Source organism: Seriola lalandi, unplaced genomic scaffold, assembly GCF_002814215.2.
Source record: "Seriola lalandi dorsalis isolate HSWRI2012SDOR001 ecotype SW California unplaced genomic scaffold, Sedor1 jcf7180002054953, whole genome shotgun sequence".
In the NCBI taxonomy this organism is placed as follows: Eukaryota; Metazoa; Chordata; class Actinopteri; order Carangiformes; family Carangidae; genus Seriola; species Seriola lalandi.
Window position 1 is genome coordinate 2,086,097 of NW_019525504.1, and position 18,209 is coordinate 2,104,305.

At 39.8% G+C, this 18,209-nt stretch overlaps 1 protein-coding gene across 1 annotated transcript in view; it reads right to left on the reverse strand.

Annotated features, from left to right (window-relative positions):
* Nucleotides 1-16,104, reverse strand: part of kif6 (kinesin family member 6) — a 55,103-nt gene extending 38,999 nt beyond the window's left edge. Inside the window, exons 1-9 of the mRNA XM_023394725.2 lie at nt 16,009-16,104; nt 14,039-14,148; nt 12,928-13,002; nt 8,638-8,785; nt 8,327-8,436; nt 6,406-6,535; nt 3,073-3,279; nt 2,123-2,266; nt 1,696-1,782 (exon numbers count right to left, since the gene is read on the reverse strand). Coding sequence (XP_023250493.1) covers nt 1,696-1,782; nt 2,123-2,266; nt 3,073-3,279; nt 6,406-6,535; nt 8,327-8,436; nt 8,638-8,785; nt 12,928-13,002; nt 14,039-14,148; nt 16,009-16,068 — 1,071 coding nt within the window. The 5' untranslated portion in view covers nt 16,069-16,104. The remainder of the gene's footprint in view (nt 1-1,695; nt 1,783-2,122; nt 2,267-3,072; nt 3,280-6,405; nt 6,536-8,326; nt 8,437-8,637; nt 8,786-12,927; nt 13,003-14,038; nt 14,149-16,008) is intronic.
* Between the last annotated feature and the right edge of the window lie 2,105 nt (nt 16,105-18,209).

Genomic DNA, 18,209 nt, shown 5'->3' on the forward strand with positions numbered 1-18,209 from the left:
TGCAGGTCAGGATCGGCCTGGTCTAAAGGGAGGATTAAGATTGATCTTAGTGATCCTAGAGGGGCTAAGAGAGCGAGCGAACCTTATATGGTGTGGTCACTGCGGCTGACTTCATTATGATCACAGGTCACTTTCAGCACCTCATTCTTTCCCTGTCCACAAGAGCCTTGTTAAATGTTTTGCCTGGTCTGGCTGGTTTCCTGCTGTTCAGGCTTTGAAGAATTGCATTTTGTAGCCTGTAGGCTACAGTATAGGACCATTAAGGCAGTGTGTGGTCTGAATGATGTAGCAAACACTGACTGGAAGATTGTGAAAAGCAAACTCCAGGTTTCAAATCAATTACCGCAGCCAGCGAGTCCAAAAGGCTGTGTGCCTTCAGATGGGGAAGGCCAAAGAAGTCTAAGTGTCACCCCAAACCACAAAAAAATGACATCATACTAATGTGCCAACTGCACTGCTGGCTTTGCTTTTTTCTCAGTAAACCAGGGAGAGATATAGAGGGAGAGACAGAGAGACGGGAGCAACGAACAAAATGAGAAACACACTAAAAAGCCATAAACAGAGACAAGAAGTTTGCCCAAGAAGTTTGGGTTTTCCTGGAGCTGTAACTGTGCCGGACCCAATTGGGAGCCGCCAGACACTGTCACAATTACTGGGCCGGCCGCAGACTCTCTTAAAAATACCTCTGTAGGGTTTGCAAGTGGCCAGCCAAGTCTCAGTAGCAGTAATACAGTAGCAGTTGATCCTGATGCAGATCTCAGTGGGAGGGAGGAAGCGGATATAGCTGTGATGACTTACTACTGTATATTCCCCAAAGGGTCTTTCCAACACCTACCAGGTCTGCTTTCTGGCAAACTACAATGGGGGAAGGTGTGACAAGGATTGTAAAGGGAGAAAGTGAAGGAGGGGAGTCATTGTCAAGGGTTAACCTGACTAAACTGCTCAGACAGTGATTTCCTATTACTCACTATGTATAACATGTAATAAAAGGCAGATATGGAAGCACGTGTAAGGTCTGTGGTACTGCATATGAGTGCCCTCAGTAACTACATATGTTGCAACAGCCCAAGGAGTTATTCTCACCAAAACGTTCTCTGCTCTGCATCTCCTACTCTGGCCTCTTCTACAACTTACTAAAATAAATATGTAATCATAGTATATAGATACTAAATAAAAATACTGAAAGTAAACACTCACAACATCTGGCCAGGAATCGCTCTATGTGGCTGCATGGGTGCAGTTTGTACTTCCTTGCATGAATGTGAATATGAATACTGTATATAAACTACACACCTGTCTCCAGCTGGATGCTTTCTCAAGAGGCTGAGAGATATTGGGATAAAATATCCGAATACAAACAAGACTTGTGAGCAGTCTAAATAGAAGATGGACAGACGTCCACGTGTTGAGCGAGGAAAACTGTTTCTTTCAGATTGACTGTGTGACACTGGAAAAACTCATTTTGTTGGGGAACCCTAAAGAGGACACTTAAACACATGATGGGTTACACTTCGTTAAATTTAGAAGCTGGATTCTCACTGCATTTCAACCGCTGATCAATTTAAGGTCTGGAAGCTATGAGGAGGGTCTGGTCATAATGAAACAGCACATAAAGTCCTGCTTCTGTGGTGTGATTGTGTGGCTAAACTACGGTATTTGTAGTGACTGCTGAAGTGCTGTGTCTGGCTGTCTCACCAGGTTAGGATCCAGTTCTTCATTCAATATCGCCTCGTTCTTAATGAGAGCCACACGCTGAGCAAAGCGGCATGTAGAGATGGACTCCTGAAGAAAAAAAGTTTTTAAAAATGTCTCAATACTTTTCTCTCTGAGGGACAACTATTACTCCTTATTACTCCTTCTTAATTAAGTACTCATTTGATATATTTGCTCAAGTGTATACATGCAAGGACTAAAAATAGATGAGAAAATGCTATATTTAATCTATATTTACTTTATAGTGCACAGCTTTTCATTCATTTTTATGGAGCAAAATACAAAGTACAGCACTATAATTAAGTATTGTATGTAACATGATTTCACTCCAAATGCCTACTTCTGCTCACTATGTGACAATCTAACAGAATGCTGTGTCTGAACATGGTACTGGTGTGACCATCCTCACATCAAGGTTCCTCTTGTCAACTGCCATAGTGGCGATCATGGTGGTCATGCAGTTGCCCCCAAGGCTGTCCCTCAGCACAGATGTTAACATGGAGTTTCTGTAGGGAATATGGGAACGGTTCTTCTCTGACAAAGCAATGATCACCTGAGGAAGAGAAGAATTGAAAGGGCTGACATGTAAATGAAGACAAAATTGGAGGGGCAAATGAAATGCCATACAGTAATGTCTGAAAGACAGCATCATTACAACTCATACACAAGTGGCAGGATAACCATTAATAAAAGTCAAATATCTAACATTAATTGAATTATGATTAAAGGTCTCATATTTTACACTTTTCTGGTGTTTTATTTGAAGTTTTGATATCCACAAAAAGATATATTTGTGGTTTTAAGAAGAAGAGCCTCTCTTGTAATTGGCTGACTGTTTTCTGAGTGAATAAAAATATAGCAGATTTCAGGTAAACACTCCACAAACCAAACCCTGGTTGGACGGTGGGTCCAAGTGGGCGGGACTTGGGGCATGGCGGAGGGCGGTGACTGCTTCATTGTGACATCACAAAGTTCCAGAAGTCCTGACGGCTGGTTTTAAGGCTCAGTTTCTGAATACAGGCTGTGTGCATTTCTCTGTGGACTGAGGCTTTGATACTTTCACAGTATTAATATAGAACCTAGACCTGCTTTATAATCAAAAAAAGACATAGATCTCACTTTATACAATATGGGACCTTTAACACATAGCAGGTTGAAGCTATAAAGGAGCATGAATCAGCAGGATATGCATTAAAATTGGTATGTCAAACCATTTGCAGAAAATGAAGCAAACACATCAAATAAAAGATATCATATGCCGATATATATTTCATTGTTTACATCAAATATATTCCCCATATTAAATTCTTCATAGCATGGATTATTTGAAACAGAGAAAAAGGTTTCGACAGTGGTTACCTGCTCCAAGTAGTGAAGGGAGAGGTTGATGTACTTGGCTTCAGTGAGCAGCTGCCCATTCAGGCCAGTCTTGCTTACTCTATCCGACCCAGCCAGGTCCACCAGATGGAGCTTGGAGCGCCGCAAGGTGGCTGAGCCCGGCTCACGTCTGCACAAGTGCACAGTGAAAATACAGTGTGAACGTGTAGATGCCTGGTTCATGGGAGTCTGGAGATGAAATAAATAAAGAGAGTAGAGTAGTGAGAGAAAATACCATAATATTGATGGGATGCAGTTAGGTTTGTGTGACAGTATCCTGAATCCTCTAAAATTGGTACACATGGTGGACACAAAAAAAGGGGAATTTTATTCTCCATCTGCGGTATTCCCATATTCAAACAACAAAAAAACATGTTTCCTTTGAATCTTATTTTTTTTGCTCCCGATGGTTTGAAGATCAAAGTCACACCATGTGTAACTGATGAGCAGTAAACACATGGTGGTGCTTTACAAAAGCTGAGGTTGATTTTCAGATGGTCACTGGAACAGCAGAAGTCAGGTTGCGACCAGAAAGAGACAGAATTAGACTATGAGTCACTCTGCATAAACAAGCTTTATTAACTAGAGGCGGATGGTTACTCATTGGGAAGTCGTTGAGAGAATAAACAGAGGAAACGGACATTCACTGAAAAAGTGCTGATCAAGGACTTCTTTTTGCTTTCTTATGTTTGTGCCATAGCTTGAAAACATGATGGTGGTTGTAAATAACAATTATCCTGATGATAGAGTTTATCTTAACTTGGATTAGCTTCTGGTCAAGGCTGAGACTCTTGTCACTGATCACAGACATGATTCACTTTTTCTCTCTGCTATAAAAAAACATCATCATAGACATTCCAGGTCATTCATTCTAAAAAGGTGCTCTGACCCTGACTTGTTGTTGGCGTTCATATGCCAACACCAGCCTGTTGGGGTCATGACAGCTCATGACAGATCTTTCACTATCTTAACCTATTGCTGTCATCTCTTTCCTCAATCCAAATTCCCTTCACTCTGCACACGTCCATGTCTGCTCCACAGGGTATTCCTAAAAGTAATATGAAGCAGCCCTTAGATGGAAAGGGATAACATACCTAATAGGACTGCATCAAAGGCTCCAGGTTAGGAATAGAGTTTCCATGTTATAGAAATAGTTTTAGTTTCACACTAAGTACTACTATGAAATGATGGTATAAACTAGATAAGTAGCTTGTATTGTGCTGTTATTTTACTCCCAGTCACTGAAAAAGTGAGTGTGTTTTTCACAGCTCTAATTATGTACGATGCATTTCCTGCGTGCAGCAAAGAAAACTGTCACCATAAGACAAGTGCATTATCATATTTTGATGCTTTAACATTAATTATATATAATAACAAAATCTTAAGTGTGTTTTAACATTTAAAAATCCTGAATTGTACTATATGTCAGAATGTGATATGCGCATATTTTTGTTGATCTTACCTCAAAATACTTTCAGAAGTAAAATGTAGTTTGTATATACTTAAAGCAGCAGTGTGAGATACTATATATACAGTCAGAGTATTAGCTGCTAATGCATTAAAAATAATAACATTTTATTGCTTGGAGGAAAGTGCTTCTATTCTAATACATGCACCAAGAAATTAAAGTCACACAGCTTCTAAGTTATTGCTAATGCAAGCACTGGAGCGGAAATCAAAACCAGCACTCATCGATGACAGTTAAAAGTTTTTACATACACTGGCAGGTTCCCATAGATAAGGAATGACTGAATGAATAGGCTCTTATGTGCTATTGTGTCCTGTTTATCACAGCATTTATCAAGACTGAGCAGCAGCAGAGCTTCAGTAAGTATGTGCATATAACTGACCATATGCACATGGCTGACCCTTCACAGTGCTGAAGTGGGTCAACGTAAAGGGGCAATGTGGTGCTACAAACCTTGAAACAAATCTGGATCACCTGCCATAAGTTCAAGAGGCAGTTAGGATGTGGAGGAAGGGGGAGAGGTTCAGTCTGTGCATCCCCACATGTGTTGAAAAGAAACAAGGATGCAGAGAAAAAAAGACAGATGAGAGGAAAAGTTTCCCGATGAGGTTGAAGTAAGGGTGAGGAGTTGAGAAGGTGTATTTTATTTCCTGTCCAATAAAAGTGTAGAGGGGATTGCCAGGTCTCAAAGTGAGTGAGCTCATGGTCTACTGAGTGTTGCATGAATGGACGTGTCATCTTTTATCCACATGGCTGCGAGCAAGAGAAGAAAGAAAGCATTACTGTTAACTCTATTGGAGGCCTACGAGGAGCAAGGGCTTCTGGGATGATTCTGGCAGTGCTAAACTGACCATGAAGGTTCTTTGTTTGATTAAGGCTCAAGAGAAATGTTGTTGTGAAAAAGTCCCAGAGAGTTCACAAAAGTCTGTGTGGGTGGACTATGCTGGGTGCTCCCTGTTGAACTGTGCAATGCCTTGACCACTTGATTAGGACAAATGTAACATCCAGGAATGTGTTTCCACTGACATATTCCCACAGATTTTACAGCAGTGGACACTGGGAGTGTGTCCTCGAGGTAAAACAAAACAAATGCAATATTGTTTAGGTAATGAGCCATGTTCAGTGGAATAGGTGTATAACTTGGCAGATGCATTTTCTCACACACTAAAAATGAAGATACATTATACAGTATTAGGCATCAAACCCATTATCTTGTTCCACAGAGGTTCCATCTTAGATCCCATAACTATTTCTTTTTCATTGGTTTGTTTCATAGAGGAATCTCAGCCACATCAAAAACTGACATTGAAATACTTGTCAGAAATGAAAAACAAATCTTTGACTGAAACCTGATTATTCAGTTCACTTTTACTGTCTGTTATTTGCTTACAAAGTAGCAACAAGAGTAAACAAGGTGAGATCAGTGAGCTGCAAACCTCAGGTTGCAAAGCAAAAGCTGACCCACTACATGTCTCATCAGAGTGGGGAGTCCGCGTGTCTGAGTGTAGAAAAAAAAAAACACTGCAGCATAAACAGAAATTACAGAGAGAATGCTTGGTTTTACTAGGAAAAACATGGTAAAAGGGACCACAGGGGACCAAAATAATATTTTAGAAGGGTCTTAAGGTAGCTTTTAGAATGCATATTGCATTTATGGACAAAAAAATACCCTTTATGCCACTTACCTTGGGAGTGGTTATGTGGTTATGTATTTTTACATACTGTCTACAATCCTTACTAAGAACACTGCATTGATGGTATGTCACTTAAATAGAGAAAGTTATATTTTACATTTCTGCTGTGTAGCGCAGAATCACTATGGAACCCCTTTTTCCCCTTTTTCTTACCTCTGCAATCATCCGATTGGTGTCACCCAGGAAGAGTAGATTTAGAGCCTCTTCCTCATTTGCTGACTGCTGCAGCGACAGGTTCTTGAGATGGATATTCTGGTCTGGATCCTCCATGATTGTTACTCGTCTGGGAGAAAAAAAAAAAAAAAAACTTAGTGAGAGGGAATTCCAGCATAATAAATTTATTTGAAATAAACTTGAGATTATTAATAAAAAAATGACAAAGCAGGGTAAACCCAGTCAAAACCCAAGTAATCCAACACTGACGCAATTACGAAAAACTAATTATGTCAGCTATGTCATCTATTTTCCTCCCATTGCCTTGGCCCTGCTCAGCTCTAAATCCAAACAAACCACATCTGCAAGTCAGTGTGGGCTGCGACCCAGTTTGACACATGTGCTTTATCTGTCCGGGGGTTCATAACTTGATAACAGACAGGACTTGCTTTTAAAAACAAACAGGTGATTGGTCTTTACCAAGGCACTCTGAAACAGTGTGCTTGAACAGATGGGTCTGAAACGACTCCTTATGATCTTACCACATAATTTCCATCACGCCACCAGGGCTATGACAGTATGGCTACCGGATTGAGATGTCAAATCAAAGACGGAGAAATGACTGGAGAACACATGTAGATAATTGTGTCAACATGTGTAGGTAATTGAGGTAGTGTGATAAAGCAGTATTAATCTTAATGTGATTAAAGGCTGTGTCCTGGCAGGGTTATTTTCCTAAACAGCCCCATCAACCCTAAATAGGATTTAATTATTGTATTTTTACACAAATGAAAAATTATATAGATCTTAAATTAATTAGAAGATAATTTAGAGGCTGGAATTCTGAACGCATGATGGAAATAACGCACAGATGGAGACAAGAAGAGGTAAAACAAGAAAAAAAAAATAAGAAGAGTATGTCAGAAAGAAGAGAAAAAGGTACTGTATGCAGTGAAAGAGAGAAGCAGCCCAACAGTCAAAGAGAGAAATTTGTCAGTGCCACAGCTTGTCCTTGAATCAGCAAGTGTAGCCACAGCATGGTTAACGACGGGCACTGTCTATTTACAGAAGACTGTGATTTGTGGGTATCTAAACCTTGAGCTGGATCCTCTGCAAAAAGAGAGAAAAAAACTTGAATGGAACTGGTACAAGAAAATACAGCACCAAACACTAAAATGATGTACCACGATGATGTCCTGCCTGGAAGTCCAAAGTCTACTTCGAGATGAATCAGTGTTGACTATGACAAAAAAGAGGCAATAAATAAAAAAATAAATACCGGTACATAGGATAACAGACAGACAAACCTCCAGACAGATAGAATGTATAATTACACAGAAGATGGACACAAATTAAGAAAAAACTAACAGAAAATAAAGCAGGAAGAAACAGTGAGACAGAGACACAGTCACCAAGACATGGGAAAGGCAGAGAGGGAAGCATCAAAGAACAAGATATGAGTGAAAAAAGAGGGGGATACATATAAAAAAGAATTTCCCTCGGACCAGCTGCAGCAGCAAACATCTTTGAAAAACTATTTCTCCACATGACCCTCTTGCTCTCCACTCCAGTGGCAGAGTCTGCCACCAGGTTGACCACATCCAATGCTGTCCCACAGTCTCATTATGTCAGTTGGCAGTTCGTTGTGTGGTGGTAAATACTAGAGTCTCCACATTTCACCACACAGTGACTCCAGGCCAGGCTGATAAATGGCTGTAGGGGAATAAGGCTCAGCTAAACCCACGAGTGTTTAGGAGAATAATGGATCCAGTGGTGATTGGTCTTTCCAACTTTAAAATTAGACATGAGTGCAATTATGAAAAGTGAAATATACACTACACTTTATGGCTCTAATTGTTGACATTTCATTGAGTAATTATAGTATCTTTCCTGTAGCAAAAGCAAAGAAAAGGCCACTGACGGTAGGTCTTCCAGTCGAGAGGCTTCATGTCGGGAATCCAGAAGGTCATATCCCATCTCATTGTAGATCTCCAGGTAGGAGATGTGTGTGGTGTAAAGCATAGTGCTGTCCTGTGAAGCGAAAAATGTAGTATGTAAAATCGGCCCGGACACATAAACAATGTTTACATTTAGATGCTATGCAGCACAGGAAAATAATTAACAGTAGAGAGAAAGATACTAATTTTCACTTTGCTTGTTTGGTCAGTATTTACCAGTTAAACTGAAACCTTCAATCAATTGAAAAAAAAAGGCAAATCACACTGTGCTGACCTGGCTGAAGCATTCGTACAGGTAGGACAGGGTGCGGGGAATAATGCCTCTATCACTGTAATGCTCGGCCCCTCCGGTGATGGTAAAGGTCTTCCCACTTCCCGTCTGGCCATAGGCAAATATGGTACCATTAAAGCCAGCCAATACACTGCACAGACACACACATACAGGAAAGACACTGAGAAACCCCCTTATCACTTTATCTTTATGGTTTAGGCAAATAATCGAATGTTATGATCTCTCTCGTAAAGGCAGACATATTTTAACAACCACAAAGGTCTACGTTTAGGACCTGCCTGAGATCAGTGGTTGACCGTTGGGAATATGTGCTTATGTAAAGTATCTACTATAATCTTAACAGTCAATGCACCTATCAACTTCAAATACCTATTTATGTTGTCAAGCTCATCCCATGACCTGTTTTGTGATCACTCGTTTTCCTGTTGTGTACTTGCTTTCAACAAGCTCCTTTTGGACACTTATGCAAAATCATAAGGGTTTTGTTTGTATATTATCTATTTTTCATATTTGCTAAGAAGCAGTTTCAATATATAGTTTAGTTGCAATGACTAATCTTCTTCCACATCCAAGTTGTTCTCACTGGCCAGTTGACCATGGGAACAAACCCATTCAAATTTTACAAGAACAGTAGATGTCCTTGGAACAGCGCTTTGGTCATGAAGGGTTGGTTATGTTACTGTAAGGTCAATGAGAACATAACAACAAATGAGAGTGAATATGATAAACAGTTTATGATCACTGCTGCTTTTTAAAGAATGCTAAACATATGCAACCAAGCAATGGGTCTACAGATAATTGATTGTCAACAGTGCAAAGCTAAAGCTAAAATACAGTCTCAATGACATTAATATGTTATGACTTGCAAAACCCAGAATGCTTTATGTCCGTAAATATAACCATATTGTTGCTTCTGCCTCCTATGACATCACCATCTTAATTTGCAAAAGTGAAAGGGACTGTCAAGTGTCTCCCTAAGCAGACACCAAACATCTGAGTGAATTGAATCTGACACTTTAAACCCACAGGAAAGGTGGCAGTGAGTGGAGAGCTGCAATGGCGACAGACATCTGCTGGTGAGGGAGAAATGTCTCGGAGTATGAGTGAAGGAAAGGGCCCAAACCCACTCAACTAGGCAGGGCACGGTAAATTTTGGTTTGGCGCTGAGCTGCCTTTCTGCACGTGCACAGAGCAATGGAAACCAATGGTATCTAGTTCTGTATGAATGACCTTAACATCCAAGATGATGGTACTCCTAAGAAGTAGAGAAAATTGACATTAAAAAAAACTTTTGCTCTATAGTCTTGGAAATAAACCAGCAGAAATAGTGAAATGACATAGGGGCCCTCTGACACACGAGCTTGGATAAAAGGTGAGGATAAACTCCTCTCTGACTTGCCAAATGCAAGGAAATGGATATCTTCATCCTATATTTTTCAAGATGAACTATAAATGAAAGTTAAGCCTCACTTATTCTAATGCAATTGCCAACCCAGTATTTGAGCAGTGTGTGGGTTTCCCTCCCTGTGAGCTGTACAATTCCACACCCTGCATGAGAAGGGCAAGAGGAAAAAACTGCATGTCAGTTTATATAAAACACGACGTCCACTCATGAAAATGGTGGTTGGTTAGTCAGCCATTGGGTGTCCATTTAATCTAGCATGAGTCATGGTAGTGATTGGCAGCGGGGAGAGAAGACACAAGCTCAGTGTTTAGTTTAATGCCTGTGCTAATGATGCGGGCTGGGCCCTGCTACTGAGGCTTGGGCGTTTCCCAATGCTTGTTGCTGTTTACACCTCAGCTTCCCTGGAGACTTGCAACTCATCATACAGAAGATGCTTGTTCTTCCTGCTCTTTTCATGAGCAGCAGTATGTCCAAACGTTTGAGGTAACACAGTTAAGGGTAAAACTGAACAGCTCCATTCTTCTTTGATCTTGGGCTGCAGGTTTCACAGCCTTGTGAAATGGGATTACAATGCAGATAGAGAGTTTGCCTTGCCAGCCCAACATCATTATGTTGGCTCTTCCTCTCCTGCAGCTATTAATGCTGGTTTGTTTTTAAACTACTGTGTTGGGGTTGAAATGACTGGTTTCGGTTACACCACAGCAGAGACAGAGACTAGTGTGTAAGTAAACGAGTTAGAGCTTTTGGCTAAACTTGAAGTGCGCCAAGTATGACAGTGTACCAACCAAAACAACAACCTGACAGTTATTGCTAGTTGAGAGGATAGGCGCCTGTGTGTATGAAACTGGGTTTTTGTGTGGTAACAGCGAAACTGCTGCAATTCAAAGTGACTCTTGACTAAACCTGAATAAATGTTTCCCGACTAAAGGGGCTTAGGAAAAACATTCTGTCAGTCCAAATTTGATTCTGTTTGTGATTTCTGTAACAAGATGTGAGATTTAAAAAGTTAAAACTTTGTCAAAACAGGCATCCTACAATGGGGGATAGGAACTGACAGTTGAGTAAGAAACATCTGATTTGAAAGACAGACTGGTCATGGCTATATGAGATGAATAGTGTCCTCTAGGCTGCAGACATTATAGTCATATCAAAGACGAAAAGACATCAAGCTCAAATTGATATGGCAAGATATAGTCTTGTTGTGACTGAAAATTTTTAACCTGATGTTTACCATCTGCCACAACAAAGGGGGAATTGTTCAAAGGTTGGCTGGGAAGGGCAACCTAATACCTAAGCCAATGAACCCGTGTGAGTCAGGTCAAATATATTCAAGTCCTTAGTCAGCCGATCCAGACGTCTCACCATGTTGTTTATATGTCTCCTAACAGCAAAGATAATGCAAAACACTTGTGGGATTCCACAAATAGCCCCTATTGTGAGTAAGAAGACTGGGGTGTAATTCTGAGGAGATGGTTGGGCCAGACTGAGCCAGGAGGACAGTGTTTGGCAAGGAGAAAGAGATGAAGAACCTTGTTCACATATCTACAACACAACCAACATTTAATCAGAGGAAATTCCAAGTAAATTCCTTCTTTTGTTGGCTTTTTTCTCCATTGGAATCAGTCTAAGCTAAGTCTAGACAGGGGGTAAATATCTGTCAGACACAGTAAGAGTTTTGTTTGTTGAAATGCATTGCAAACTGCTAAACGTTGTTTAGAAGTATCTTAGAGGTAAAAGAACTGAATTTCATCACTGAGGCACAATTCTGCTAACAGGGAGATGAAGAAATTAAATGTAAATGCAAAATATATTGTGTTGTGTCTATTTTATGACTGTGTGTCTATATTGACGACAATTTCTTTTTAAATCAGACGAAAAACTGGAAGGGATGCATGACATCACAATTTCTGCTGATATCCAATTGTAAAGCTTCCACATATCTACTTTGCACCAGTGGATTTGTATATTAAAACGTCTGGTCATCATCTTTGTTCTTGTAGTTTTTTTCAAAACAGGTGAATCCTTAAAATCTAACCTGTAAACACACACTGTCCCACTGTAAAAATATCAACAGGGAAATCTGGTTCCTTCAGTCATGATACTCAGCCATTTACCATCAATTAAATATTAACTGTATCAATTTAAATGTGACTATATTGTCTAAATTGACTGTGGTGTAGTCTATAATATCGATAATAAATGAGAAAACATGCTTATGAGCCTGTGCTTAACAAATCAAATCCATCTGATATATAGAGCACATCTAAATTTTAAACATGTTTAAGATTTAAAATCTATCATGGGCCCTAATGTACCACTCATTTTCATTACATTGAGTGGAATTAACAAATTACTTGCACTGTTGATGTTGAGGGCCAGATATTTCAGCAGGTGAATCTACTGTAATGAATGTGGTCCTTGTGCATGACAAATTAGCTCAAAATGAGTGAGCAGCTACGATATCTAGTGTAGCTCTGTGTTGTGGCTCGAAAATGTTCTCACACTCACGGTGGCACAGTGTGCCAGCTTGCCTGCCAGCTCAGTCCACTTAGTGGTTTAAGTATGTAAAGCACGCCAAAAATCACAGACACCCTCCATTTCCATCTTAAAGAAAGCTGAGCCTTACTGACTTCCTGTCAACAAGGCTTGCTAAAGCCTGTGTGGCCCGACCACAACACGGAGAGATAAGCACTGCTGGGCACAGGTGGGCAGTGATAACTTTTGACATGTGTGATTTGTCAATGGGATAACTAAAGGTTGTAGCTTTAAAGGCTGACAAAGATTTTTAAAGGAATGATGTAAACTTTCAAAATTACCTGGTGTTAAAGCAAACATTTACTAATATTTCAGTGTCTGTAAGATTTTACCTGTCTGCCACTGGCTTGACAATGTTTTCAAATATCTCATCTTGTTTGACTGCTTGATCAAACACTTTTTGGAACCTGGACAAAAGCGAAAAATAGAAAGACAGTATCACCATGACACATTTGGAAGAACAGAACAGATCAGAACATATATCTATTACTTAATTTACTACCATAACATACAGTTTATCTCAAACATCCAAGGCTCAACAGTTACCCAAAGCAGTACTGAATAAGCACAAAGCAGTCTATTTAATTTCCCAAGTGGATGCGGAGGAGTTTAGTAATTCTGTTTTCTAAAGCCATCTCAACCCATCATGTTTTATCCCACAGAAAGATGAGAGAGATGTGAGAGGAATCCGCCCAGGAAGATTGTTAAATGTGGAAATTTTATTTCTATAAGGGCACAAGGGAACCTCCACAGGCTATTATAAGACTCTGTGGTTTTCAAAGGCTCTCAGTGTCCACTGCTGTCTGACTCCGTAACTGTGAATTTAGGGCTTGGAAGCGTGGCATGGGCCCTGCCCAGAGGGTATATAAGGCTGCAGCTTTCACCACCAGGGTTAAACAGATGTTCTAGCTCTGCACTGACAGAACTGGTGGATGAATTATTCATGGGAATATATGCACCCTTGAGAGCTTAAATTCTTCTGGGCATCACACCTTGCTCTGTGTATGTTGTCTTCATTCAAGTTATTTTTACAGTTACATCACTCTTGCAGATTTTAGCTTGAATTAGCTTGAAATCAAGAGCTGAATTCATCATCTTCAAGATTCCTGCTTTTCCCAATTTTATTTGAACATTAGAGATGGTCATTGCTTTGATGGTCTGCACTATCTTGAGACTGTGGCTAATTATACTGAGATTATAAAGACATTATATTTCTGCTCAACTGTGAAAAGGCTGCTGGTGCTTTTATAAGACAAAAGACATTTGTCTCTGGAATGAGAGAAGGGCTGATATAACAGCCTTCACTTCAATCAGCACTCTAAAGTGTCAATGACAGACTGAAGTAGAACTATTTTGTAGATATAAAAAAATAGGTAAATTATTTTTAAATTATAGTGACTGATTTGGGGAATGAAGCAAATGGAAAGTGCTCTCAGACACTACCTGAACTTGTAGCACTCCCTCTTGTTGTTAACAAAGCCATCAGCCAGGTCTCTGGGAACCACAAACTCCAGAGAAGCACCTATCCTCTCCTCATTGTCCACAGAGTACACCTGAGGGAGCCAGAGACAACAGTAGAGTCAGCCCACAGTGGAACAAGGCCCATAGGCAAGTCTGTACTAAAGCAGGACAAGGCAGAGCGCTAATTTACCACAACAGAATATTTGGGGAATATGTAGTCCACTACATTTTCTGTGATTTTTATGTTGTTATGGTATGTGGTACCACATATGCAATGCAATTTAAACAAAAAGACAATTCATGTTAGGTCTAAAATATGACTTTGGCCACTTGTGGTTTGGGTATTGCAAGCCCTGAAAGGATAAAATTGAGTTTATGAAGCATATATCCTGTGGAAAGCAATAGAGTTGAACAACCAATAATGATCGGCATACAGTGTACACAAGCTCTGCAAATTCACCTCCGCTTGCCAAAGCCAAAGCCATGCCTCAGGGGAGACAAGAAAAACTGTGGAACATTGAACCAATATAGATTGTGCTCTAGCAGTGAAGGACATTTTAAGTGAGGTTGGGTGGGTCAATCTAAACATCCCTCCTCCTGAGCTTTGACATATGTTCTGCCACATGTTTTCAATGGACACATGCAATTACAAGTTCCCTGATTTCAGAAATAAAAGATACAGTAAGGCCTAAATTATTGGATTGTTTTTCATTGTCACCCTGCCTGCAATATTTTCTCCTGACCACCACTGCTCTGTTGTCTATACATGGACATGTGCAGAACCTCAAAAAACCCCAAGCATGTAGCTGTGCTCATTTCATTTTGCTCGATACTTTCAGCTAAAGCTAAAGTGCAATAGTAACCCTCAAAGTAATTTCATTATTCCTTCCATCAGCTGCTGTGCTCAGAGAATAAGCTGGGCTTTAGGGAGAAGAAAGTACTTTGCCAGGGGTGTTTTTGATGAAAATTGACTTTTTTTATACATGTGTATCCAATAAAGAGAGCCCTTATCTGATGGCAGGTGGAAAAGTCCACACATGTGTGTACTTTAATAGAAAATAACCACTAGTAGGTTGGTTGATATCGCTGCTTAACTTTGCCACTGTTTGTTGCTACCACACCACAATTACAAATCTGATACTGGCACAACATGGTTGACCTTAATGACCGTGATACTGATACCGAATAAACACTGTATTAGTTGAATAGATGATACTGTAGTTGTCACTGGGAAGCTCTTTACTTGAACTTATTCTTACAGCTTTTCAGCCAGAAAAATAATTATTGGGGAAACAATGAAAACTTGTTTTGTGCACATAAGAAGTTACATCTAACTGAACATCAGTACAAAATATTAACTGTTACATCTTCATGTCAAAAATGTTTACATTGTTATTTATGTTGCAAGAGATAATTCAAGTATGGTCATCTCGCTTTAATGTTGCTTGGTGTATAGAGTAAGTGACAATACAGACCCTTTCTTCAGACGAGGTATTTTGACATGTCGCAGCAAGCATGAAAACATTAATTATGACTGCATCTCATTCAGGTGTGCCAAGTACCTAGTACTGTATATTCTTGTTCACTTGAATGATTTAAGGGAGCTATTATTACTATTATTAGTTATACCTGTGCTTTTCCTGCTACGACAACCCTTAATGTCTAGTGAAAAACTTATGATGATAGTTGCAGAAAATATATTCACAACTTTAGAAGTCTTATGTCCAGACAGGTCTATTTTTAGGAGTTCAAACCTATTATTTGGTGATAAAATGTCGACTATAAACTGGGATAATTGACGTGACAGTAATATAAACCAGCATGCTTCGTACTCGGTGAGGCCTAGTTGATGTAACGCCAGCATTTGCTAGCTTAAATAAAAATCCTACCTAGCATTCATTTTAATATTATGTGTGTTGTGTTCAAATGTTGAGTTTTAGTTGGCCACTCACCGCTGTAGTTTTCTTAGTGGGTTTAATGCGACCAAATATCTGTATCGTCTGTTTCACCATTTCGTGCTAAAATAAGAAAACTGTTCAATTTGCTTGGTTGTGCTTATACACATAGCTTGTTAGCTCGCTGGCTAGTGTTGGATTTTTTCAGCGCTGTGCTCTTTGTAGTTTGTTGTAGCTGGTTGCTAGGTTACGGAGGTCACCTCCATTGACAAAGATCGTCTATGATCTTGAGGATGATTCCTCGGTGTGAAACAATCTCTCCACATCTTCTCTTACTCCTTTTCCCCCAAATGTTTGATGGTATGAGTCAGAACCTGGTGGGAACATTTAATAACATCTAACACATTGTCAGAAGTAAATATAAAACAGGGATTCATAGCTGTTCTATTTTCTACTGATGTTTATTATTCTCCTCTAAGCAGGTGTTTTGTATATTCAAGACAAGAGGTCACAGAGGGTTCAGTGACTCATTTAGCAGGTAGGCTATATTGACAGAGGTGTATTCAGTACTGTAGGCACTCCCCACACGTTAGGCCAAGGCAGTTACTCATAATGCAAATAGGTTCAACCGCCCGCCAGGTTTGGCAGTCAGTATTTGAAAAATATTGTCATTTGAAACAATTAAATGGGATGTGGTAATCTTGTAACTGCTTTCTCTAAAGGTACTAGAGACATTACATATAAAAGTTTAAATACAAACAAAAAACTGAAAGTAGAAAAAATAGAATTTAACCATCTGCTTTGATACACAACAAGCTAAAATTCTGTGTTTTGGAAATGAAAGATTAGAGAAAGCAGAGTGTATTAAAGTGACAAATGAGAGACTGTGTGTGTATGTTTTGCGTATGATGTGGGGTTAAGAGCGGGGCAAGTATATAGTAAAGTGGGAGAGTCCTTTAAGGCACATGCAAGTTTGCATTCAGGCACAAGCTCACACACGCATACGCATATAAAAACATCATACTTCACCTGTTGATCTGTACCTTATAGGTAAACTTTTATTGTTATGATTGAAATTGACTTTGTAGTTTGATTTATACCAGACTTTCAAAGAACACTGGAGGAGATTATATAAAAGTAAAGCGGCTTACACAAGGAACCATAACAAAAAATTACAACATGCTCATCTTAACATCTCATAAGTAACACAAATTCACTTATCAGCTGATTTACACAGAACCATATGTCTTGTGTTTCGGAGGGTGGGGCGACGTGGGGGTTGGTGGCTTTGACCCTGACTCCAATTTCAGTGTATGTGTGTCATGCTGTTTCTGGTATTTCACCTGAACCCTGTATGTCCCCCAAATATAGCCTACCAGGAGGCCTACCCCCAAGCTGCACACACAGCACACCAGGAAGGCTCCCTGGTTTCATGGTGGCTTCGGAGAATGTATCATGTTTGTTCCAGTGCATTCCTTAGTGCCACAGAAAATGCTTCTTGTGTGGTTCCCTGTTTAGAGTTGTAAGTATGTGTGTGTTGTGCATGATTATACCTGCTGCCTTAAAGAGGGCAGTTTGGTTTAAATGTGTAGATAATAATACATCATGTTTGCTATTAAGATTGAATGGCATCATACAGGAGTGTGGATGCGACTGCACTATAACTCTTTGACTGCTCTGTATTATGGATTTTGACTTGGAAAAAAGAGCATGAATGGGCCAAAATTAAAACCAGCCAAGCAAAACATTTAGTTGTGTCATGATAAAGTACCCTCTGTATCCCAATTTAAAAAAAAATTCTCAACCTCCTAAAAAAAAAAAAAAAATCTAAACACTCCCTGTTTGTGTCCTCTAATGCCTACAAGTCCTTGTTTACACAGCAAATATTTCCCTAACTTGTAAAATTAGGTAAAAATTCCATGCATAACTTATCAGGATAACCTAAACAGTCGGTCCACTCACACAGGCATGAGCCTTCATGAAAGGATGGTGTGAGGATAACCAATTGGAAAGGATGTATTTCACATGGATTCCAAGTGGTGCAACAAGCATTCCTTAAAGTTAGGCCGTGTTTGGGTTATTTTGTGTAATGCAATGGGCAAAGCCTCTGTGAGAGGGAAATGCTTTCTTTCAGACGACCGTTGCTGACATGTTGGTGTTCACGCCGTATACCGTGCTACCAGTCATTTGGTTCAAGCAGCCATCAGGCAGGTACTCCCAGCCACACATGGCTGAACATAAGCTGTGTTAGTAGCACC